Source organism: Cervus elaphus, chromosome 33, assembly GCF_910594005.1.
Source record: "Cervus elaphus chromosome 33, mCerEla1.1, whole genome shotgun sequence".
Lineage (NCBI taxonomy): Eukaryota > Metazoa > Chordata > Mammalia > Artiodactyla > Cervidae > Cervus > Cervus elaphus.
Window position 1 is genome coordinate 57,536,101 of NC_057847.1, and position 27,068 is coordinate 57,563,168.

The following is a 27,068-nucleotide window of genomic DNA, read 5'->3' on the forward strand; positions in this document are numbered from 1 at the left end:
ACTTGGACTTGTCACTTGGTCACTTTTTGGCCCAATGCCCTGCCTGTCTACAGATTAGGCATTTACCTCATGCCTTGTCTTTCAAGGACTCGGGGTTTGCCATAGGGCTTCCGTGCAGGGCGGCAAGCATCTGGGCATGCCTTGTCTCTTTCCTTTTCTCCCTCTCCTGGGCCTTGGCATCCCTCTCCTGTCCTCTGTTATAAAAGGTACTGGTGGCTGTCTGGACCGTCTCATCTAAAGAGGCAGCAGGGTCCTGCTGCTGTAGCTGTTGTAACTTTATCCTGATGTCTGATGCGCATTGGGACAGGAATTTGTCCTTTAAAATCACCTGTCCCTCATAAGAGTCTAAGTCCAGGTTGGTAAACTTTTGAAGGGCCTCTTTTAGACTTTCCAGAAAGGCAATAGTGTTCTCCTTGGGCTCCTGAGTTATTGCTGAGTCCCAGGCATAGCTGATTACTTTTTGCTGGGCTGCTTTCTGTCCTGCCTCACACAGATCAGAAAATGATCCCTTTCCCAGATGTGCTCAGGATCATTATAATTCCAGTTAGGATCTGAGGAGGGGACTACAGTTTCCCCTATTGGGTATTTATCACTTGACATATGAAGCCCTGAAGCACACCTTTGGGCTTCCTTTAAGACCCTAGCATGTTCGGGGTCAGATAGAAAGAAAGAAAGTGAAGTTGCTCAGTCCTGTCCGACTCTTTGCAACCCCATGGATGGCAGCCTACCAGGATCCTCCATCCATAGAATTTTCCAGGCAAGGGTACTGGGGTGGGTTGCCATTTCTTTCTCCAGGGGGTCTTTCTGATCCAGGGATTGAACCCAGGTCTCCTGCATTGCAGGCAGAAGCTTTACCATCTGAGCCACCAGGGAAGCCCCCAGGGTCAGATAAAGTTTGACTAAATATGACCATGATGACCTTCCACATCAAGTCAAAGGCCATTGTAATGTGTTGGAATGTATCTATATATTTGCCTGTGTCATCTATATAGCTTCCCAGGTCTTATTTGATCTGTCTTAATTATAAGACAGAGAACAACTTATGGACCCAGGTTGGTCTGATTTCTCCTCCAGTTTCGACTAAGGAACATACTTGAGTTGGCTTTTGTGGATGGCGTAGTCCCAGATATGGGGGCATGTTTGAATACAAGGAAGGAGCACCAGGCAACTCAGGAGCCATGGGAGGTGAGCCTTCACGTGGGGGTTCCTTCTCTTGGTTGTCTGTGCCTAACACCATTTGCCTAGTTGGCTCACTTTTAGGGCATGAAACAATCCCATACTTAAGATAGAGTTCCTTCATATCTCTTAGTTGGAAGAAAATTTGGGCATAGGGGATCTCTGTCCATGTCCCTTGTCTTTTGCAGAATAAGTCTAGCTGCACGATGGTATTGTAATTTAAATTCCCATCATAAGGCCAGTGTTCCTCGTCCCCCAGAGGACACCATGGCCACTCAGGGGCACAAAAGAATTATAAGCGACTTCTCTTAAGAGCTAGAGGATTGAACAGCTTCCAGTTATCAAGGATGCATCTCAAGGGCATCTGCTGGGAAGTGGATTGATTATTTCCCACCGGAAAGACAGTCATGACAGGGAGGAAAAGAAAAAAGAAAAAACTAATAGGCCTCCTTCAATTTCCATGGGTGGACGGAAGTGAGTCTTTTTGAGACTTATCCTACCCAGTACTGTTGCAATCTGAGAGCCAGGCATCCCCAGGTCAGGGTTCAGATCCCCAGGCAAGCTGAGGTGTGACAGCCTCCTGGAGATTGAATCCCCAGGCAGGTCAAGGCAGGTTGGCCTCCCAAGAATTGGGTCCCTGGGCAGGTCAAGGCATGTCGACCTCCTGGGGACTGGTGGATACCTGAGCAGGTTGAGGCATGACAACCTTTCGAGAACCAGATTCCTAGGCAGGTTAAGTCAGGTCGACATCCTGGGGCCCCCAGACTCGAGTTGGGCGTCTCCAGTGTGACCAGTGCTGGGTAGGACTAAGGGGTTGTAATTTTAACTCATTGCCAGCTTGTTCACCACAGATGGGAATAGATATCATGATGTAAAGCAATCCAAGCCTGTGCCCTGAGACTGTGAACCTGGTGAATCAGTCATAAGCCTTATCCTCTTACTGCTCTAAGGGAATGTAATTCACTGATTTCCTCCCCTAGTCCTCCATAAGAGCAGGTTAGGGTGTCTCCAATGGTAAACATTTCATTGTCATAGACCCACTTTAGGTAATAACAGAAGTAATGACAAAGGAGTGGGTTATCTGGTCCTATTCGGAGCCTTAAGGTATTTTAATAAGTGGGATGGAGGAGTGTTGTTTACAAGGGACAGGGTCCTGGTTGTAGGAGTTAGTAATTAGCTTAAGAACAAGTTGATAAGAGGCAATAGACCAGATGTTCCATAAAAGTGGAGTGGAGATTTGACCCAGGGGTATGTTTGTAACTTTAGGAAAAGGGTGGTAAGGGTTTAGGCCCAAACAGCCTGCAGGACTAACTCCCAAAGTGGCAAGCATTATCCCTGGAAGCACAATTGCCTTTGAAGGGATGCCAGCAGATGAACTTCCAGTAGGCATTGTGTGCCTGTCACCTGCCCTAACGGGTCCACTGAGAGACGGCTGTTGTTGCACATGTTGTTGGAAACATGGAAGATGAAGGCCTGAATATCTTGAGGGGTTGGATATTATACAATATTTCCCTCCCAAGGGCTAACTACTTTCTGGTTGTCCCAAGGACATAACATAAATCCAATTAAAATCAAATGGGTCCATGATGACAAGTCAAATTCAAATAAACCTTGATCCCCAATCTGCAAGCTAAATGACACACCCAGAGGTGGCAGGACAGTTCCGAGGCACTGTCAAAAGACAGAGGAGTGGTTGGTTCCCCAATGGTTGGGAGATCCTCCCACTCATTAGCATATGAATTCACCTAGCTGGCAAAAAATAGCCACACCACATTCCATGGCCACTGCACTCTCCTCTCTGATGGCCCACACCCTGTGGAGTGTGCTTCTCTCTGAATAGGAACAAATCCACCTCTTACCTAACTTTGTGTCTCTAACTGAATTTTTGCAATGAGACATCAGATCCTGAGCTTCATTAGGTCCTGAAGCCAGACATGATGGGTTTTGGCTAGGCTCAAGTCCCGGGAGAGAAGAGTTGAAGGACGGGAGGAAAAAGCAGTGGGAAAAAACATGCCAAGGAATCCCTTTCACAACCTGCCAGAAAATCTGCTGAATATGTGACCTGTGCTCACAGTTTTCATTGGCCTGATCCTTGGCACAAAAGAAGATTATGGACAGAAGAATCCCCACCTGCTTGGGCAATGGCTACTGGGTTCCAGATAGTGGAGCCTTTGGGACACACTGAGGAGGTGCCCCTGCCAGAGTCCCTCAGTTGCACCCACTGCTGCTCCTCTGTTAGTGGGGGGGTTCGAGGAAATAAGAAATGAGAGATTTTAGGGAAATTAAGATTTTGTTAGGCATATGTCCTTCCAGCCATAGGAGTGAGGACCTCCTACCTTAACCAGAGGTCTTCTGGAATCCGAGACTGAGCCGCGTGAGCTTTCTGCTGAGTTTGTTTCTCGCCGTCCCAGTTTCTAGTACACTGGGCTTCTTGTCACTTCCCCTGTGCTGGGTCTTCTTCCTGTTCGGCATCAGCCGCTGGAGTTTCTTTTGCTGAGTTGGACTCCTGCTGTGAATGGCCTCCTCCTCATGGGGGCAAGAGGAGGTAGTTTCAGCCAGGTTAAATTTGACAAACGGCACCATGTATGTGGGGGGAGTGTGTAATTTCCTTGGTTCTGTCTTGTCACAACAAAAATTTGAAGCGACATACAGGCCAGCATTACAGCCCTCAATCAGGCCAGTGCTACAGCTCCGTTTTATTTAGAAAGTAAAGGAAAATACATTCTTGAAGCATGAGGGCATGCCGACGCAAAAGACGTTAAGAGAACTGAGGCCCCTCTTTTTATACGCTTTCTCTCCTCCCCCTGAGCCTGCCCTATGTAAATTGGCCTGTTTGTTTTACCTGAGGGTCTCACTCTGGTCCTCAGACCTTCCTTTGTTCTATTTTTGCAGGCTTTTCCCTTCCTTGTCTTTTAGCCACCGCCATTTTGGACTTCCTCTTCCTATTTTAACTACCTAACATGTATGATAGCAACTAAACTGAGTTTTTTGTTTGTGTTTGTTTCCTTACTCTCAACTTAAGATATTGACATGATTCAGGCAAAGTTGGATTTAACTTTTCTACTTAAGCTCTCTATGTTCAGAAAAAGCCTTGTAGCTTATCCCTTTTTCAGAGGATCTTCCCAACCCAAGAATTGAACCAGGGTCTCCTGCACTACAGGCAGATTCTTTACCAGCTGAGCTACCAAGGAAGCCTGCTTTAAAATACATATGTCACTTTGCAGTGCAGTAGTATAGAGCTCTATGCAGCTGTTCTTCACTGAGAGAAGGTTGAGTTCCTTGGTGTGGGAGAATTAACATCTTTTCATTTTTCTTGCAGTATAATGAATCTAAACAGTCCTTCATGTGATTTTCCTTGGCTTTTAGTCACTGAAATGTATTCCTAGAAAAGATAATAAAATTATGCATATCCTGTGTCCTCAAATAGTTACTGTCACTGTATTTGCTTATCTAATGTTTCCTCTGTGGATTGTGTGGAAGTGAGGGGTAGAGATCTGATCACATTAGCAAATAGAAAACAAATGAACTCAAACACAATCACGCATTAACATAATGATAGAACTGAGTGAAGAAAAGTCAGAAGTTTGCAAAGTCCAGCATTTTTTGGACACAGGATATGCATACTTTAAATAACTTTTGTAGGAGTATATTTCTGTGACCAAAATAAAGGAAAATCACTTGATGAAGGACTGTTTAGATTCATTATACTGCAAAAAAAAAAAAAAAAAAAAAAAAATTAACAGATGTCAAACATAATCAGTAACATCTTTCCTATTGGATGTTTTTATATCTTTCACAGAATTTCCAACTTGTGAACCACTAACTCAGTTTATATGCAAAAGTGGAAGATGCATTAGCAGCACGTGGCACTGCGACTCTGGCAAGTACCAAATGGTCACTAGATGCACTGATTTGATTGGAGGCCTGGCTGGCTGCGCAGCTTCACCTCTTTCAGAGGTGGTTCGTAAGGGAAGTTTGCCAAGTCCGGCAAAATGGCTGAGACAAGTGGTGAGAGAGCAGCTGGCCTGTCGATGGGGATTAGCATTAAGGACAATGGAGCTCAATAGCCGTCCCTTGGGGCTATCTATGATGGGGATTTGTTTTCAGATATTATGCTGGATCTAGTCTAAGTCTACAAACAAGACATGAAGGGAACAATTGAGGAAATATCCTGGACAATTCAGGTTCCTCAAAGCATTGATGTAAAATGCTCTGTACTGTCAGGATGGAGTAGTTTATAAATTATTATGGAATATCCAGATGATCTCAACTCTGTCACCTTGGCTTTTTATGTACAAATGATATTTTTTCTTCACTCAGTTCTATCATTATGTTAAATTATGCCAAATACAGGTAAATGAATTATACATAAATCAATGCAACTTCAGTCATTGATTTGAATTTAATCTGGTTTCACTTCACATTCCTCTTGCTTCCCTCCTGCAGCAATTGTTAATACAGAATATAAATCATTGCTAATGATAGCATACAAACAATTTCCTGATGTAAATACATACTTAAGAACCAGTGGTGTAAGGATACACTGTGAGCCCTCATGTGGGAGAATGGAGAAAAGGGATATGAATTAAAGATAGTTATAAACACTAGGGCATAGAGGTTATAGGTCTAAATAGTAATTATCCAACAATAATTATATCACAAGCTGTATCATTTCAGGAAATTCCTACAATCACCATTGTCTTCCCCACTTCATAATTATTTCATGTTGTATAGTTTAATCCAGTCAGTGGTTAGTCATTTCTGAGTGAAATAGAAATTAAGCTTCAAAATCCAAAGTGAAGGATGTTTTCCCCTTTAATTTAGTTGGCATTCAATCAGAAACAAAGCAATATAAAAATGGAAATAATTTTCCCACTGCTCATGGGAAATATTGATGATTGACTTATCATTCCTTTTTTCAATAACAGAAGAAAGCACTCAATACCAAAAAGAAATGTTAAGTATTTCATGAGAAAATGTTTCTCCATGGACCATTTTTCACCACCTGGCTGTTGATGCTTCTTTTCAGATGATGACTGTGGGGATGGGAGTGATGAGGTTGGCTGTGTACATTCCTGCCTTGATAACCAGTTCAGTTGTTCCAGTGGCAGATGTATCCCAGGCCATTGGGCCTGTGATGGTGACAATGACTGTGGAGACTTCAGTGATGAAATCAATTGCACCAGAGAAGGTTAGTAATTTTGTGACCCAATATCAATTTTATATTGATATATAATATTTGGAGTATTTTAGAGTGAAATCACAGAAAAATTAATTTCTTATCACAAAAAAATGTAAGTGGAACTGTATAAAATAATTTGTTGATCTCTTTTTTCTTTCTTTCCCCTGGTTTCTCAATCTCAGTTCCTTCTTATACTTTGACACCTTTTTTCTGTGATCTTTACTTCCTATTTCATTAGATGCTTTACTTTAATTTGATGCTTTACTTCTCTTTTAATCCCCTCCAACTTCTAAATTGACGAAACCCAAACCTTTTTCCCAAAGTGTGTGTGTGTGGGGGGAGAATCAAGAAAGGCATAATTTTCCTTTTATTTTCGCATCAAATTTGTTTCCGAAGGCTGGTAATCATCCCTTATTAAATGTTGAGGTATTCCAACTGATTGACCTTCTGGAATGGAAGTAAAGAGAGAAAGGAAATCACGACCATGGCTCCCAGCAAATCCATGGGCAACCTGATCTTGTTATTTGCATGGGTAACTCAGGAAAATTTGATCAGCCACAGGACATGTTCATGAATTACAAATCATGTTGGAAATATCACAGAAAAATTGTTAGCCTGTCATAAATTCATACAGCAATAACATTTTAACTAGAGGCTTTCTTTTTTGACTAAGAAATTAAAATGATATTTTAAATTAATTCTTTCATTTATTCCAAAAATATTTATTGAGAAGTTTTCACATGCCAGACTGTGCTTGGACTAAAAGATAGATTAAAGAATGAAAAAACATCGTCACTGTTCAGTTTTTAAAATCTAGCCTGCAAACAGACAACAAAGTGTGATCATGAGAAATCATTTTCAAAGTGTTTTCCAAGGAGATTTATTTCTCTTCTGCAAATATTTGACAACCTATAAAATAGAAAATTTCTAAAGTATTTTCTCTGACATGTATTCCTTTTGTCTTTCCTTTGTTTTTCTTTCTTCGTCCCTTTCTTTCTCTGTCACTCTCTCTCTCTCTCTCTTCCTTAATTTCTTTCAATTGTAAGTACTGGAAACAGTGGCAGTTAGGGGAATTATCTACATAATGCTAGGTTCTTAAAGGAATAAATCTTTTTGGTGAATTGCCTAAGTGATTTTATTAAAAGAGATATTGTCTGATTTTGATTCTCCCTGTATGACCTGGATTATAATAGTCAAGGCATAACACAAATATGTCACATAGGAGCCATGAAGCAATGAAACACAGGTGCTCATGGTCAGTGGTCTTAACACGATTCATGTCTTTCCTGACAGAGGACAACCCAGAAGCTATAATGAAAACAGAAAATGACTAAGAAAATGTTTGTAACAGTATCTTATGAAATTTAACATGAACATATTTGAATTTAATTTTGCTTCAAAATCGAGAGGAAGGATAAATCTCTCCCCCCACCCCAACTCTTTACCTCTATCTCATTCTTGTCTCTTTTTCCTCTCTCATTTTAGTTGGTCCACTAGTACATATGAACTAGAACTTTTTCTTATCACTAATCTAGAGTGGAAAAAGGAAAGGTATATGAAAGATATTTTTCCTCTTTTTCTTTGTATATTTGAAACAGTCATCTGGGGTGTGGTTAACATTTCATTAATAAATTGGACTTTGAATGCATACTACATTTTCCCTCACCTCACAGATGTCTCTTTAGGCTCTTCATGAGGTGTACATCTGTGACCTGCTGGCACTGCCCCATGATGTGCTGTGAAAGATAAATTGCCCCGATGTTAATTTGCTTTCATCTCAGAAGTGAGATTCCATCCCTCTTTTCTGTGTGTATGTATCTCTAAGTTAAAATGATCATTGCACATTAAAACGTTTTGGAGAGATTGCTTTAGTTTTATGAGTATTCAAGGCGAGTGGTACATCCCCTTATAGGCTCTCTAGACAGTTATTTGGGTTTGGATTATAGAATCAATGCCTAGTTAATGTTAATGACCTTATTCTTAAGAACACCTCAATTTTGCTAATATATTACTGTAAAGGAAATACCGTCAATGTGAATACCATGAGTTTCTTATATGATTACAGTAATACACTGAGGATATGATTCAGATAATCCACATGATTTTTGGCCATGTTTCAAGGAAAGAATGAGAAGAACTTCCTGAACTAATTTACATTTAACTTATTGTAAATTGTACTAAGATTCTCTTGTCAAAAATTCTACTTGGTGAATACAGGTTGTAGGCGTTGAGGACAGGCAGCATTCTGGGATGACTTTCATGTAAGACAATCCAGAGTATTTCAAAGGGCATTTAAATATTTTTATCCGTCATTATTTTATGTATTTTGATATGGAAGTTGTAAAATAATCATGACATATAGAATTGTTAGCACTGATCAGGAAGGCCATTTTGCACATGGAGGATTTGTGAGGCCATTGCCAAGGTAAAATAGAAATTTGATGCAATTAGTCATATAATTCAGTCCCAGAACCTGCTGTGGAAGAAAAGAACAGGGGATTCTGGCTTGAGTTTCAGGACTGGCTGTCAAAACTGATCAAATCCACCATATAATTGCTCAGCACTTTGCTTTACACTGCCTGTGTAAGTAGCAATTGGTGCAGTTTCTCTCAACTCAAACTGTTTTCAAAAGGACAGAAAATACTCTTGAATTAGACTTTAATAGTGAAGGAGCAGGAGATACCAAGAGATGAACATTCCATATATAATCTCTATTTCAGCAAATTCCTGAGTTTAAGTTCAATTCATATTCTCTCTGATACCACTTTCAAGAAAATAATTTCTATAGTGATGGTTATTTTTTTATCATTAATATGATTAATATATGGGGAAAGTGTTAATGTCAATCTCTCTGAGATTAATGTTCACTCATCTCTTTCTTCCTTCATATTGTGCTGCTCTTTTCCTCTCTTCCAAACTCCCTGGGGGGCTTCCCAGATGGTGCTAGTGGTAAAGCATTTACCTGCCAATGCAGGAGACATGGGTTCAATCCCTAGCTTGGAAGATCCCCTGGAGAAGGAAATGGCAACCCACTCCAGTATTCTTGCCTGGAAAAATTCCATGGACAACCTGATGGGCTATGGTCCATGGAGTTGCAAAGAGTCAGACATGACTGAATGACTGAGCCCACAGGAAAGAAAATACACATCTTTACAAATCACTACTCAGGAACACACACAGTCTACAAGCTTAAGTAGAATACAAACAATCCGTAGCACATAGATTCCTTCCTTTATTTCAGTGCTTCTTTGTCATTGATTTAGCCCTGGTTTCTTTTTGATTCTGAATCCTTTGATTGGTACATATATCTATGATTACCCTTTTGTAGCTACTGGGTGAATAGTTTTTCCAAGTGGAAACTTAAGTAAGGCAGGGCCTTCAAAGAATGTTATGATAGAACTTTTTCTAGAGGCTCAATCCTGGCCATTTATTAAGTTTTGAAAGGTTTTTGTTAAAAAATGGTTTTACCTGCAAGTATTTCAAGAATAAAGGTAAAATGAGAATTTCATCTTTTTCTTGCAAGTCATTACCTCTCTGGCTGTATCATTTTAAGAGATAGAGACAGACAAACAGACACTGGACATGTCACATCTATAAAATACCAAATTGTAGAATTAATCTTATCTCATTGTTGACAGCTTAATTCATTTGAGCTATGTAAACCTTCATTCTTACACTCTTTCTAGAAATTGTCTCAAGCATATTTCACACAGGAATAAGGCATTTCTAAAGTTAACATAGGAAAATTATGCAGTCTCTTTAGAAAGTTATTCTTCCAGATCAATTATTATAAAAAATGTTATAAGTAATTTCAACATGTACTTAATGGAGAAGGGAACAGGTTTTCTCTAGAATAGATTTGCCTAGATTTTGTAATTTCTTCCAAATGGAACCTAAATATTCATCAAATATCTGGATTTTTCTTTATTTGAGGAAATCTTTGACCCTGATTTATAGTCATTGTTCTTTAATGCCTTCTGTTTGGCTGTATAAAAAGGAAGTATTTACTACCTGCTGCATTAAGTGAATGAACTGATTGATGCTGAAATGTATGATCTCTTATTTACATCACAAATACAAATTAAATGCAAATTTATGGTTTAGTCTGTATTAACCTTCAATTTTGATTTATTATAGTCTTTATTTATTTATTATAAATATTCTTTAACAAGTTCCAAAATCCATTAGTGAGTAGAGCATATAATAGTCTTAGTGTGCATACTCACACATACTTCTCTTCTTTTGCTTTAACTGTTTTGCTTATGTTCTTTTGCTTTAACTGTTTTAATGTTGTTTCTGCTTTGGAAACTTCCTTTTCTTTTGAGCTTCATCATCATTCATTCATTCATGCATTTATTCATTTACCTCATTATATTCTTGTTCCCAGTTTAAGGAGGGAACATAGTAATTGTATCTTTGTAGTTTCATAGTCAGATGCATTAATTGACATTTAGTGAGTGTTTAGTAAATAATTATTGAGTGAAAGAATCTTTTTTTCTACCACAAAAATTGGTTATGTCTCAGAATCAACCCTTATTTGTTTCATCTTATACAGCTAGTAATTTCTTCTGTTTCCTCATCCTAGAGTTTATTCATGATGATATGCAAGGCTAGATCCACGGATCTAATCATATACATTTCCTTAATATAGCGTAGTCACTTTCATTTATCCCATAAATCTTGGCAATTTTAGCCCAATATTTGAATAAAATAAAATAGATAGGATGTTTTCCTTATCTTTATTATTTTTTACTTCTTTTTTTAAATGTCCTCTATGTCCAATACATAGTAAGTTTCAGAAAGACAAGGAAAGTTTAAGTCTGTTTTGTATATATAATTTAACAGTGAGTGCCAGTGAGGAGATTCCATTATGGTAATATGGGGTGAAGGGGAGGAATTAACCTATGTTGGCCTCCCACAAATTGTCAGACACTCTTATGTTTGTTATTCCATTTAATGCTTAGAATAAGGATTATTCAGAGAGGTTAAGACCCTTACCTAGGATTACACAGCTGGAGTTTCAGGGTTTCACAGTTGGCATTTCAAAGGCTGACTGTTCTTTATCCCTGTGTCTAGCTGTCTGCTTCTGCAGCTATAGAGTATAACTCTATTTTTTTCGAACTCTCTATGAAGTAACATTTGTACGATCCTCAAAAATACTTTCCTTGTCTTTCTGAAACTTACAAGGTAGAAGAGGTAGAAGAAATTACAAGATGTATAAGATGAATAATTCCTACCTTGTTCTTAAGTGCATACTCATTATCACTTGATGAAAAAGAGAAACCTTTTTACTTATTATAGGTCATTGCAATGAAATTTTCCAAAAAGCACTAGAAGGGACCTGGGCCATTACATGAAATCATCACAAGAAGTACATTTGTCTTTTTTTGTCTGTTTGTTTCTAGCCTCCATCCCCCTCGCTGCCCCCTCCCTCCTCCACACAGTCCTCCTTGATAGAGTGGATTCTGGGACTTTGTCATTGGAATAGCTGTGGACATTCCAATATAGTGTTTTCAGTCACCCAAGACTAGGTTTCTCTGCCATAAAAGTTTTACTTTATAGCTCAAAAATTCTAACAAGCTGAAAGAAAATGGAAAGATCATTTAGTTCAGTTTTGTTGTGCAGATGAGAAAAAACAAATTCAGCTAGATAAAATTATCTGTATGTGTACATAGCAATAACAGAAACTGATGCTACTTTCTAGAAGAAGCTAATAATGTTTTAAGTTAGAAATGTTGAAATTGAGCCCTTTGATACATAAAGACATTTTCAGGAGAGATTTTTGAATTCAAATGGTGATGCCAAGTTCTTAGTGGAAAATCCAGAAAATTCTGGCAGTTCTGCCAACCAAAAAGCCATGATATCCTGTCGGGGAGATTGAATCCTCTCAGAGCACTGCAGCTATCAAACTTGCTGCTGCTGCTGCTAAGTCACTTCAGTTATGTCCGACTCTGTGCGACCCCATAGAGGGCAGCCCACCAGGCGCCCCCGTCCCTGGGATTCTCAAGGCAAGAACACTGGAGTGGGTTGCCATTTCCTTCTCCAATGTGTGAAGGTGAAAAGTGAAAGTGAAGCTGCTCACTCGTGTCCAACTCGTAGCGACCCGATGGACTGCAGCCCACCAGGCTCCTCCGTCCATGGGATTTTCCAGGCAAGAGTACTGGAGTGGGTTGCCATTTCCTTCTCCAATCAAACTTGATGTTTAGCTAAAGACTTTGGGTTACTCATTTAAGCATAAAGAGAATGGAAATTAAAACCAATATCTTTTGACTTCTTGTCTACATCAAATACATAGTAAGTTTCAGAAATATAAGAAAAGTGTTTTTTTTGTGCCACAATTTAATCTTAAACACACAGGAACTAAAGTATCAGTAAATACTGTACACAGTCACCTGTCTTGTTTTTCTTTCATGAAAATATACTTCAATACACTTTTACTAGAACACACAATCAAAAAGAATAGCTATTATTTCTCAGGCACTGAGCTTTCCTGACAATTAAATATTGAATTTGAATTTGGGGATGATCAAATTATGTTATGGATTTTCCAGATTCATATAAACTTCTGTCCTAATATTTTTAAATGCTCTCTTTTAATGAAAATATGGATTGCTACCTGATAAAAATGCAATTTAAAGCAAATTTAAATGTCATCTAGTTTTAGAGAGGTATAGTGTGTGTTTTCAATGAGATACAACTTTTCTGGCTTAACTTTATTCTCTCACAGATTGATTTATTTTGCTTAGAAACTGTTAACACTGAGGTATCAAAACAATGTTAATTATTAATGGATTTTATCCATAGGAAACCTCTTTTTTGTTTTCTAGGACAAACTAGCTCTTTAAAGGTCATTTTAACTTTGGTACTATAGACAACTTTTACATCAAAAACAAAGAAAACTCAAGACTTTTGAATCAATTAATAGCAAAGACTGTTTTGAGAATCTGTAATGTTCCTAGCAATGTGATTATCAAGAAAAGTAAAAGGTATCAGCTAAATATAGTTTTAAAAAGAAAATCTTAGGAAAAAAATGGTTCCTAAAAATGGAAAGAAGCCAGTTATCTTCATTTTTACTCTTCAAAAAATTAGTAATAGGTCTAAACTTATTCCTAGATAAGTTTAGCTTCTGCATTAAGACTAAATTATGTACTTTGACACTAAACAAAGTAACAACTCATTTTATTTTTGCAGAAATAATTAATAAAGGCAATAGGTAACAGGAAGACCTGATTTTAATGAAAAATTTTAGCCTGTTTCCAACTCTTTTAACAGAGCTGAACCATAAGAGCAAGAGTAAATTAATTTCTGCAGCCTTTAAATTCTGCTTCCTTCTTCTTAAATTGTGGTTAATGATCAGTGAATTGATAGGACTTGAGGAATTCAGCAGAAAACACGCACACAAGTAAACAGAAAAGAGACAAAAGACATATATAATGTACAAGGTAATTAATTCACCTCTCAATAATTGAGTTGTACTCAAGCTTTTGTGAGACTAAAGTAAGCAATAGAATAAAGCTTTGCCTTTTTCCCATTTAAAAAAAATAGTTGGTAATTAGCTCCTTTCAGAGCCTATGTGAGCTGTCAGCTTTTATTGCTTTATTTATGTGATGTATCAGTTCAGTTTGCACTTGTATTATATCCTGAAATGCAATGACCAGATTCATCTACTTTTTGTGAGGCAATTTATTTCATGCTGGGTATTTGTGTACACACAGGCTTTCTAAGGAAAATTAACTGTCATTGTCTGAATCCCAAACTTTTCTACAGATGACTTTGTTACATAACATAATCTACTTAATCTACCATGGCCTTGCTGGTATGGAGTACTTCACGGGTATGCATATCTTTCAGTACAGCATGCTGCTACATTCATATGTATACACTTACTGGGATGTTCTAGAAATCATAAGCAGAATTTAGAACATTTTAAAACACAGGTCAGCAAATCTTTTCTGCAGAGTCCTGTAGTAAAATATTTTAGATTTTTGCCTATTTCAGCTATCCAGCTCCACTGTTTTAGCACCAGAGAAGCCATATACTATTTCTCTACAAATGATTATGACTGTGGGCTTCCCTGGCTGCTCAGTGGTAAAGAATCTGTCTGCAATGCATACGTTGTAGGAAGCGCAGGTTCAATACCTGGATGGGGAAGATCCTCTGGAGAAGAGCATGGCAACCCACTCCAGTATTCTTGCCAGGAGAATTCCATGGACAGAGGAGCCTGGCAGGCTTCAGTCCATAGGATTGCAAAGAGTCGGACACTACTGAAGCGACTTAGCATGCACGTACACACAGTTATGACTGTGTTGTAATAAAACTTTACTTACAAAAAGAGGTAGTGGACCCGAATTGGTCTGCAGGTCATAGTTTGTTGACTCTTTCTTTAAAATTCAAGTAGAGACACATCCTAAAGGAATTATAATCCTGAGTGTTTCATAAAATATCAAACTTATTATGAGACAAGGCAGAAAATAATGGGGACAAGAAAAGGCCAAAATAAGGAAGAGATAATGACTTTAAAATTTTACTCCCTGGTATTTCCTCCAACATTTATCTCATGTATTAGCTTCTACATATTCTTTCTACATAATGATGTTCTATACTATTTTAAAATATAAAGTTAAATAATGTCATATCTTTCCAGTAAGTATTTGAATTCTACTGCAAACCAGTCATATATCTAAGCCAAGAAGTAAATTCCTAACATGGAATATTCATGTTGTAATCTGTTTTACTTCATATTTGATATCTAAAATGTCTGTTAAAGTGAATGGTTAATTTCAGCAATGAATGGAAAAATAGATTTCTCAGTTACATAGCCAACTCAACTCATTGTTTACTTATACTGATATTGTAGAAGTTCATCATCCCTATGGTATATTGCATTTTAAATAATATATTCAGGGTAGAATTCTAGATACCAAACTTTACATTTTTAATGAACTAAAAACAGTGCTTTATTTTACATACATTTCACATAAACACTTTAATTTCCTGGAAGATATTTTATAACATATATTGTTTCAGTATTTTTTCATTATTTTTTGTCTCTATGTGCCTGTATATTTTAATACTAGAAATAGTTTAGTGTTATAATAATTGAATTTATGCCTAGATATCCACACATTTTTTCCATTTCCCTCTATTCAACTTTTCTAATTATCTAGACAGTAAAGCACCAGAGACTTGAAATCTGGTCTCTTTATTATTAAATTTTTCATTAAATCCCTTATGTTAATACATGGTTTAGATAGTCCCATCCAAATTCTTATCCAGATAATCTCCAGCAGGGACTCCATATATGGGTAAAAAAGCTTTTTGGACTAGAAAGTAAAATACAGAAATCATGCCCTGGAAGTGTATTGGCATGGGAAGGTAGAAAGGGCCATGATATTATGATATTATGATAATCATAATAATTATGATATTATGATAATCATCTATAAGCTAGATGACAGGCAAGCAGTCATCAAGGTCCAATGGATGAGGACAAGTTGATTTCAAAGAGAGACCCCAAGTTTGACTTCATTATTAGTTCATATGAGAGACTGTAGTGCCACTGGGCAGGCAGTGGTCCCTGGAGAATTCATCCCACATTAGCTGGAGAAGAGCAGGACAGATACCCCCAACAGTCACAGTGCAGTTTCTAGTCAGGTAGGTAGGTAGATTTAAACAAGCACCAATTCCTAAGGATTTCTAGAAACCAAGGACAGCTTACCCACTTTAGGGAGTGGTTAAGGGTCCACTGAGACAGAAATAGGCCAAGCATATGTCCACACCCTGTTGGTAAATGAAATGAAACAACTGATAGGCTGCCACTCTGATTCTCAATAGTTTCAGGGCAGGTGAAGAATACCTAGGAATGTGTAGCCAACTGCTGCCATCGGTACAGGAATTATTAATACACAGTGAGTCACTGAAAAATCAGAAAACAAGCAGGAATGAACACATGACGCTTATCAGATATGCGGGAAGCTTTGTGCACATAGTGCTCTTTTTTTCTTTTTTTAAACTTTTCAAAGCATATTATAACAAATTACAAGTTAAAGTATGTGTATGTGTTAGTCACTCAGTCATGTCTGACTCTTTGCGACCCCATGGGGTGTGTGGCCCAACAGGCTCCTCCGTCCATGTGATTTTCCAGGCAAAAATACCGGAGTGGGTTGCCATTTCCTTCTCCAAAGTTAAATTCCATTAAAACAAACAAAGTTTTTTTTTTTTTTTTTCTCCTGGATTGGACTCACAATTTAAATAATTCACTAAATTCACAATATCGTTTTGACTATTTTCTCAGGAACACTTAAACATTTCTTAAAAATCAAAAAAGTGTATTCTGAATAAGAAAAGCATAGTATAAATATAATTTTTGCAATCCTGATTTTCATTTTTTGCCTTATAGGAGAAGAAAAAGTCTTTTCTGTCTCTGTATAGTTGCTAGTCTTCTAACAGCAAATATTTAGTCACAATGAATTCACTTAAATATTGGGATAAATTCCACCATCAGTTGCCACATTTCCTCCAGAGTTATGCATTTATTTATTTATTAGATTCCCCCAAATTGTATGTTTAGTTTAAATAGCTTCAGGGCAAAAATACAATAAAATGCATTAGTTAAAATATAACCAGCATCAGCAACATGAAAACATAACAGTAAAACAGCATGAGTATATGCATATAAACATAGTCATCATTTTAACACTCCACTGGGACAAGCCGTATTACAAAGATAGATTGACTGCCAAGCCCTGAAGCTTAAGCAACTAGGGCTCTGGGGAACCACAGACGCCTGGAACTCAGGTTAGAATGGCCATCACAGCCTCCTTAGAGGGATGCAACATTCCATCCAGGGGAAAATCAACAACTGTTAACAGAAGCTGATTTCATTTGGCAAGGGGGTTAAGAGAAAATAAAACTCCATGACTTTTTTCTCTTTTTCTGGCAGAAGGGGTAGCATTTCTAAACAACAGCATAACAGACATTGAGAAATAGGTTTGGAATATTTTTTAATTTATTGTGAGAAGGTAGCATGAATTAAGGAGAGCAGTATGAAAGAGAAAGAGTGTGTGTGTGTGTGTGTGTGTGTGTGTAATAGTCTACATGACTTAGTATAAAGGCTGAGTGTTCCAGCAAACGAAATAGATACACATATATCTCCATATGTAGATCAATTGTAAATTTTTGGAATCCCAGCGATTTTTCCCTTTCTACTTATTGCCTAAATGCTCCCAAAGTGATGGATACTAACTACATATCTGAGCGTATCAGAATCTAGCCTCAGGTCTTTCCATGACCCCCATTGCCTTTGGGTTTAAATCCAAACCGTTTAGCATTGCATATAAAACCACTCAAGTTCTCTACTTTCCTCTCTAGCTTTCTCTTTTCTCCCTCCTCCCATCACACACAACACAGAATTTTATGAATGCTGCTGACTTCATTCAGAATATTTTTCATCACATTCCACTTTTACCTCTACCTGACTTTCAGTCATGACTTGGAACTCTTCTTTTCCTCCGTCATGAGAATTTCTCCCCTGAGATCCCCAAGTCCAGGTTAGATTTCCCCTCTGCATGTTCTCATAGTGTTCTCTCCTAGTAAGTCACTAAGAATATATATGTGGAATCTACAAAAATGGTACAGATGGACCTATTTACAAAGCAGAAAGAGATACACAGATGCAGAGAAAAAAATGTATGGACACTAAGCGGGGAAAAGGAGGGTGGGATGAATTGGGAGCTTGGGATTGACATATATTCACTACTACAAATAAAATAGATTGCTAATGAGAACCTATTGTATGGCACAGGGAACGCTCCTCAATGTTCTGTGGTGACCTGTGTGCTAAGTTGATGACTTAAATCCAAAAAAAGAGGGGATATATGTATATCTATAACTGATTCATTTTTCTATACAGCAGAAACTAATACAACATTGTAAATCAACTGTGCTTCAATAAAATTTTTTTTAAAATCATGTAGGATATTGCTTTGCAACTACATACATCACCTATTTCCCTGCATGCAGACCATTTTATGATCTTTTCAAAGGCAGAAACTATGCCTTTCATTTTGTACCTAGACTCCAGAAAAAGCCATTTCTGGACATTTACTTTGTCTTCCTATTTTCACTTTTTCTCCCATACAGCAGCCAGTGAGAATTTAATAACAGAGATTAAATTATATCATCATCACTCCTCTGATTCAAAATCTCTAATTGAAAGATAGTTGTTGAGCTTATTGTAGCGTAGATGTTGATAAAGCCCTACAAGACCCAGCCTCTGCCTACCTCTCAGATAATTCACTAATCCACCCCTATTCACTTTCTTCTCCAACTATAAAACAAAATATATTTCTTGCTTTTGAGTTTTTGCATTTGTCATTCCCTTTGCCTACTATACTCTTTATCCTAATATGTGTGGCTGGCTCTTTCCCTTCATTTGGGTTTCATCTCAGATATCACCTTCTCAGAGAGGCGTCTCTGTTCTCCCTGTCATGATGTCCTCTATACCCAAGTCACTCATGGTAACTGTTAAATATGTACATAGTATATTTCTATGTCTTCCTTTATCTGGGAACATCATAAGATTGTACTTCCTGGAACCTTTGTGATTGAGTGGGACCATTATGACAGGGCCCAGCACAATGTAACTAGCAATGGCTAATGAATTGTGACTCAGAAGCAATGTATATTTTTTCCTATGCAGCACTGTGTGTGTGTATATGCTTAGTCATTCAGTCGAGTCCAGCTCTTTGCAAACCCATGGACCCTGCCAGGCTCCTCTGTCCTTGGGATTCCCCGGGCAAGAATGCTGGAGTGGGCAGCCATTTCCTCTGGCAGGGGATCTTCCCAACCCAGGGACTGAACTCAGGTCTCCTGTAATGTAGATGGATTCTTTACCATCTGAGCCACCAGGGTATAACATTACTCTGATCCATTTTCTTATTGAACTTACTGCTTTCTAGATGAATCTAGTTTATGTCCTTGTATAATTGTGTTTTTAATGGGACAGTGGTGAAGAAAGAAGGCTCTAAAATTTCATTGTTTGGGCTCAAATTTCATCCCTGCTCCTTATCATATGTATAACCACAGGCAAAGTTTCTATTTCTGTGAAATGGTTTGCTCTCAACAAGCAGTTCTATTTATTTATGTTTAATTAAATGACAAGGTGCAGCTAGGCAATCCTTTTTTTCTCAACCAAGTTTTAATCCAATTTTATATAATTTGAAGTATAAGTAAAATTGAATGTCATATAAACTACCATTTACATGGAAGGTATATGGAATGGATGAAAAATAAATAGGGAAGTGTGAAATTGGTCTCCACACTCCTTTTAGAGTCTTCCACAAGAGTCAAGGAAAGCTCTTGAGTGTCTTCCATGAGAGGAAAAAAAGTAGCACAAAGCATCATGTATGGTTTCTGAGATCTTTGATGAATTCCTAAAGTTTACCCATAAATCTCTTGAGTCTACAAACACCAGAATAAGAGATCCAATCCTAGATAAATATGTATTTTTTGAAATAAAATGAGAAAGTTATGGACCTTAATAGATGAAATGTAAGCAAGAAGGCAATCTAAAGGAGAATTGACTCACCGTTTAGATTTGAATGTTTTATAATGGTATATAATATTTCCTTCTCCAGATGATATATTCATTGTAAAGGTGCTGTAATGTGGCTATTTGTGATGCCTCTTAATAGATAATGTACCAGTTCACAAAGGTTTAGGTATGGATAGTTTATGGGAGAAAAAAAGAAAAGACAGAAGGAAAGAAAAGTCTCAGGGAAATATCACTTTTGTATTTAAATTTATAAGATAAATGTTTATTTAGAATAATAGAGTGAATGAGTGTATTCACTTATGAAGCACAAATGGATAAATCAAACAATACCAAGCAAAGCAAAGCAAATCAAAGGCAAATACAGTTTTAAAAGCCACAAACAGTAGCAGCATGCTCTCTCGCTTCACAGATTATGCTTTGATCTGTGTGGTCACAACTTTTTGTCAGCTGTAAATACCATTGAACTAAAATACTATGATTCTATATGTAAAGTTACCATATTCCTGGATCAGGAGAAGCAATCCATTCTCCACAAGCAGCAGTTTATATTTCACAAGTCTCTTTTTGAAATAGGTTTTTCTATTTAGATTTCTAAGTTTACATAATATTCTTGAGAATTTCCCATTAAGTCATTGAGTTAATTGTTGAGGAACATAACCCAAAAGAACTAGATCTTTGAAACCAAGTCCAAAATGTTTAAAAGAGGCACAGCATCACCCTCACAATAATTATTAGTGAAACATGCAATTCCTCCCATTAATACTGACATTTTTTAGTCAAAATTATCATTAAAAAAATAAGAGATGAGAGGAATTAATATATGGAATAGAATTTGGTATAGGTGATTTAATTTTATTTAGGCTAACAAAATGTTTCTAAAGTAGGTCATTTTAAATGTAAGATGTGTTATTTCTTCTCAAGATTGCTTTGTGTATTACTATTATGTTTATTTATGTAGCCCTCTGATCATTTACAGAAAGAATCTAAGTTATAACCTGGAAAATTTAAAGGCTATAAAGAGGACAGTCTCAAACAAAGGCAGGATGAGAATTAGTAATATAAATAAATCTGAGAGTGAGATCAGTCCAAGCAAATTCATATCATGAAAAATGATCCATAAATTTGGCACTAAATTTGAAAAAGCTATTGCAAACAGAGAGAGATGAATTTAGGGCTATTCACAAATATTCATAGAAATGACTCATAAAGAAGAAAAACTCATTCATACAAGAGTAAAATTAGTATTAATATTGAATCAAGAGTCAAATAAAATCTTTCCTACAGTTTCTCAGAAGTAGATTGAAAAACAAAATGGAATTAGCAGTTGCCTCACTGCCCACCTCTACCAAGGAGAGAATATCCATTACAGGAAAAAAGAAAATATACTGTAAATGAGTATCTTTGTCTCTCCATTATAACAGGTGACCATTAATACAATTCAGCCCAGCTCTGTGTAAAACAGACAGTAGTTGTTACTTTGTGAGAGTGCTAACCTAAGAATCTTATGTTTTATGGATCTGGAAAAGCTAGCTTTTTATAGGAAATCTTTCAATTTTTAAAAAGGTCAATAGTACATTTACCAAATTAAACATACTGAGGCACAGATTCAATATGGGAGCTGCCAGTCTTCAACTCTTAATTTAAAGAATGTACAAAAAAAATCAATAGGCTATACCTTCCATCCTTTATTAATTATTTGGAATCACTGAGTGAAAATCACCTGAAGCTCATGTTATTTGTTGATCTCATATCACAAGTTATAAAATTCAGCTGAGCCAAAACTTGTTTAATTTTATTTTCATGGAAAGTTAAGTGCTAGGATAAATAACCAAAGGCCATTTGCGGTTGTATGGAAGTTGCTCCCTTCATCTCAGAATTACTTAGAGCGCTGAAAAAGCCTTCACATTTCATTTGACTTGTCCTCATTTTTTTCCTTGAATACAAAATCACAGAGTTTTCAAGTTGCCTTTTTAAAGACCCCAAGTTTGAAATTGTCACAACTGACTGTTTTTGAAAGCAGCCTCAGCCTTCTTTAACACACTAATAGTTAACTCATGCTAAATAGGGCATTCTGCAGAAACTCAATTAAATATGGTAGGAAGTGGCTTTATCACATTCCATATATATTGTCTAAATGTACACACAGACTCTACCATCTTTATTGATTATGTCTTTGCACCCAAGTATTTCATTAAATTATGAAGATTCTCTATATACCAAGTCAAAATAATTTGGATGCCTAGGAAAATAGACAAAGAAAGTCTTTGTTTCTGAAAGAGACTTCAAGGCCAGTCTAAACTCTGCCCCTTCTCTTTAAATTATGTGTGATTATTATGTGTTCTTAGGAGTAGCTACTTTTGGAAATGAGGTTTTGGGTGAATTGGAACTCCTATTCTCTACCAACAGAACTTCCTTACTTTTACTTCAGTGGATATCATTTTTATCATTTTGTTGTTGTTGTCATTATTTTAGCATGACTAGTTTAAGAATACTTGAGAAGTAGAAGCCTGTCCATTTCATGCATCTTTAAAATACGGTATCACCTGACATAGGTTGCTGAAAGTCTAAATAAATAAAACTGTTAGTGATGAATTATTCAGTATATATCACATAAAATAATAAAAAAAAATTGTAAGGAGAATAATCATTTGCACATATCCAATTTATTCCTCCCAATGACCCTGAGGGAGCTCTACTTTCCAGGTGAACAAATAGAGATCTCAAAAGATTAAGTGGCTGGCTCAGTGATAGAAGTGTTATTATTACCTTTGACCTTAACTCAGTCTAATCTTAACTCATAACCACATGATCCTATTAGCCTGAAACTGACTGACTGACAGATATTTCTTCAATGAAGATGGATGGGTTTATTTAGGGTCAGCAGAAAATTGCAATATAGCGTCTGCGACTGTTGTCAGCAATGTGCAAATGCTCACACGGGAAGGGAAGGAGAACACTTTCATAGAAAGGAAAAGAAATTTGGGAGGGCTGTAGTAAAACAAAAAAGGTCCAGGGATTTTCATTGGCTGAATTCTTTCCTGGAAAGAAATGTCTTTATTCTCCTATTGGGCTCTACTATTATTGCAGGATATAAGAGCTCTCCCTCTGGTCTCTCAACTGTATTTAACTGAGGATTCTATTTATTATTATTATTTTTTACATTTTCATCCTTTGATTAAGGTCTTTTTCTGAAAGCATAACTGATCAACAGTCAGGTTTTCTAATTTCAGTGGCTTTTTTGCCCTTCAGTGTCAGGAAGGCCCATTTCTGGATGTAGTGTCTCAGACTAGAAACATAAGGTCACATGTGAGTAACAGGAGGGTCAGGAGAGAGAATTTTTTTTTTTAATCTAAAGTCCATATGTTTTCAAGATCCTAGACATTGCAGATTATCTGAATCTTTATGTCAGCATCAAAGATATCATTGGAAAGTTGTGTCTTTAGATAACACCTGCCTCAGCATTCAGGGAAATCTTTACTTTCAGGTCACCGGATGATGTGCACGTCCAGTTGGGGTTCAGAACCTTCATTAGGTTTGTCACGTGAATCCAAGAGTCTATTCCTTAAAGTATGGTGGCACAAGGGCTGGGTAACAGGACTTAGTATGGTCTTTCTGGTGAGGTTGAGGAGGATGCTTCTGGCAGTATCTTTTCCAGTAGCAAAATCTCTAAGTTACAAGTCTTTTTCTCCCAAGGGCACACTGTGAAATGACTGCTTTGCCAAAATATGGTTATTTTTAGTAAAAACAAGAAGTCCTTTGTAATACTAGAATATGTCTCCTTTTATCAGGTATGGATGAAATAAAAACAGGAATCAAATACATAGGGCAGCCTAGGACTATCTCGAAGGGTGAGAGTTTATGAATTCCAAAAAGGGTGGATCTGACATTTAAAAGGACCAATGGCAATGCTTTTGGCCAAGGTATTTAGACAACTTGTACAAATTTTGTTAGTTGGTAGCAATAAATGCTATAATGTATTCAGCTAAGCATGAGGATTGAGGGTTGTAAGCATAGTGAAAGTGGCGAAAAACCACCCAAACATTACTGGTTTATCAAAGCATCTGGCCTTCAAAATGGATTCCCAGACTACTATGAAGTTTGAGAGGAATTTCTCTAGATAGGGGTAATCTTTCCCGAAAAGAGAGCTTCCCTTGTGGCTCAGCTGGTAAAGAACCCACCTGCAATGTGGGAGACCTGTGTTCGATCCCTGGGTTGTGAAGATCCCCTGGAGAATGGAAAGTCTACCCACTCCAGTATTCTGGCCTGGAGAATTCCATGGACTGTATTGTCCATGGGGTGGCAAAGAGTTGGACATGACTGAACAACTTGCATTTTCACTTTCCTAAAAGACTTGCCAATGCGCAAGATGTAAGAGATGCAGGTTCAGTCCCTGAGTTGGGAAGATCCTCTAGAGAAGGGCATGACAATCCACCCCAGTATTATTCCCTGGAGAATCCAATGGACAGAGAAGCCTAGTGAGTACAGTCCATAGGGTCGCAAAGAGTCAGACACAAATGAAGCAATTTAGGACAAAGAACGTTAGCCGAAGAAAATGCAGTAGCCGGTCTGTAGGGGAAGGCTTCAGTCCAGTGGGAAAATATGCAGACTGTGATGGAAACATATTTATATCCATGAGATGGAGGAAGTTTATGAAATCCATCTACTAGACTTTAAATGGTCCATTAGGTACTTTAAAATATCTCGAAGCAGTACAAACAGTCTTCCATGGGGTGTACTTTGGACAACTAGGACAAGTGAGGTAGGCACTTTTTGCAGCCTTGTTAATGTTTCCCCAACAATATTTATTCATCATTTTGTCAATAGACCATTGGTTTGGTGTACGTACTGTGATGAGAAGTGGGTTTTTTTAGAGTTTCTGGTAGGACTGAGTTATTTGATCCAAACCATACCTTCCTCTTTTTTCCAAGCAAACAATTGTCAAATTTCTAATCTTGTTTCTTCTTTTATTGAATCCAATTTTGGGGCTTCTATAGCCAGTTTTTTCTAAAGTATCATTTGAAGAAATATCCCTGCGGATAATGACAGAGGTTTGGCTGTTGTTGGTCCCTTTAAGGATAGGATTTCTTGTAGAAATATCAGCAAGGTGATTTCCCTTAATTTCCAGAGAGTCAAATTTAACATGCCCCAGAATCTTAATAACAGCTAAAATGACTGGTAAAATTACTGTGTTCAATAATTTTTGAACATAGGTACTGTTTTTAATTTTATTTCCGCTGGAAATAAGGAAGGAACATTGCTTCCACTGCATTCCAAAATCATGAGGTACTCTGAAAGCGTATCTCTATCAGCATAAACACTGGCCGTTTTGTCCTTGACTAAAGTACAAGCCCATGTAAGAGTAGGTAATTCAACGTACTGGGCCAAAGTAGCACTAGGTAAAGTTGCTGCCTTAACAATATCAAAAGGAGTTATAATAACATAATCAGCACAGGTGTTTGTCATCGTCACCTTTTAAATAAGAACCATCATTGAACCATGAGCAGTCAACATTATCCAATGGAGTTTCTTTCAGATCATTACGTTACAGGGAGTCAGGAGGTTGTCTATCAACATTAACCAGTCATGAAGGACATTTTGGCGACAGAAGGGAGAAGAGTAGCCAGATTAAAGTTATTATCATGTAAAAGAGTTATGGAAGGACAGTTAACAAAGGGACATTTTGGGATATGAGGCAGCTAGCTGAGAAATGTTAAGTATGATGAAAATGTGGGAGGACTTCTACTTCATGACACACAAAGGTAATTAAAGGACATTCCACAATTTTCTCAGTGGCCTTAACCAAAAAGGCAGTGGCTGCAATGATTCTCAGGCAAGGGAGGTATCCATGTGCCACGGGGTCCAGTTGCTGGCTATAATACCCTATGGGCAGATGGTGGTCCCTGAGTTTTGGGGTGAGTACCCCAAAGTTATTCCCTTTCTTATCACATATAAAAGAGTAAAAGGGAATCCAATAATTGGGATGCCCAAAGACAGGTGGATTCATCAAGCTCTCCTTTAGAGCCTTGAAGGCTATGTCATCCAGTTTTTCCCACAAAATTGGGTGAGGCTGTTACTGTTGACAAAAACATAAGAAATTTGGTTTTAAAACATAAGAAATGTGGAATTCAATTTCAACAATAAGCAACTGGCCTAAGAAAACCTTGAAGTTGTCCTTAGTTTGGGATTTTAGGTGTCCTAAGTTCCATGAAGTGTATCTAGATCTAGGTGTAGCCCTTGTTCTGATACTGGATGGCCAAAATATTGAACCAGGGTTTGGGCAAACTATAATAGTTTTTCTTTGGCAACCTTAAGTCCCTTTAAGGCTAAAAGCTTTATTAAGTGGATGCTGCCTTCCTGAGAAAGAGGCTTGAGAAGGAGGGCAAAGGAGTAAATCACATATCACAGCAAAGTAAAACCCTTGGAGAACTTTATATCATTCATATCAGCCTTCAGGATTTGTAGAAAATAAGGACTCAATACAACTCTGAGGCATTACTGTCCAGGTGATTTATTTTTTCTTCTCAACCAAAGGCAAAGAAGTACTGGCTATCTTCATCAGCTAGAATACTAAAGAATGCACTGTGAAAGTTAGTGACAATGAAGAGCTTTATTCTGCTGGAAATGGATGATAGTACCCCATGAGAGGAATAATGAGGTATTGAAGGATAACAGTGTTGTTTACTACTCCACCTTTGGAACTTTGTTTTTCTCACTGGTAAAATGGAATGTTACAGGGGCTAGAGCAGTGATAATGAGGCCTTGAGCCTGTATTCTTCCATTATTGGCTTTATGCCTTGAAGGTTTACCTATAAGGTATTGATTAATTCTGGGAAGAAGTTTTGAGGATTCTGTTTTAAATTTTGATGGGATACTCTATGAATTTTGTAAACATCAGTTGGAGGTTTTGCCCTTAAAGAAAGTGGTAGCTGATTCAATAGGGACAAATGATCAGTATTTCCAGAATCAGGTCTGGTACCATCAGAGACAGAACAAATAAAAGATGTAAAAGAATCATTTAATTTACTTGGTTGGTTCTTTGATGACACTGTCAATTTCTGGAATTATTTTCCCCTTTTGGAAGTAAGAAATTCTGGCATACTTGTATGAGAAGTTTCAGCCTGATAAATGGATAAGGGCTTGCTTACTTACAGCCAA

General features: G+C 37.4%; 1 protein-coding gene across 1 annotated transcript in view; it reads left to right on the forward strand.

Moving 5' to 3' along the window:
- LRP1B (LDL receptor related protein 1B) overlaps positions 1–27,068 on the forward strand; it is a 2,070,284-nt gene that overhangs the window by 1,255,996 nt on the left and 787,220 nt on the right. The window contains exons 19-20 of the mRNA XM_043894665.1: positions 4,976–5,056; positions 6,206–6,367. Of these exons, the coding sequence (XP_043750600.1) occupies positions 4,976–5,056; positions 6,206–6,367 (243 nt within the window). The remainder of the gene's footprint in view (positions 1–4,975; positions 5,057–6,205; positions 6,368–27,068) is intronic.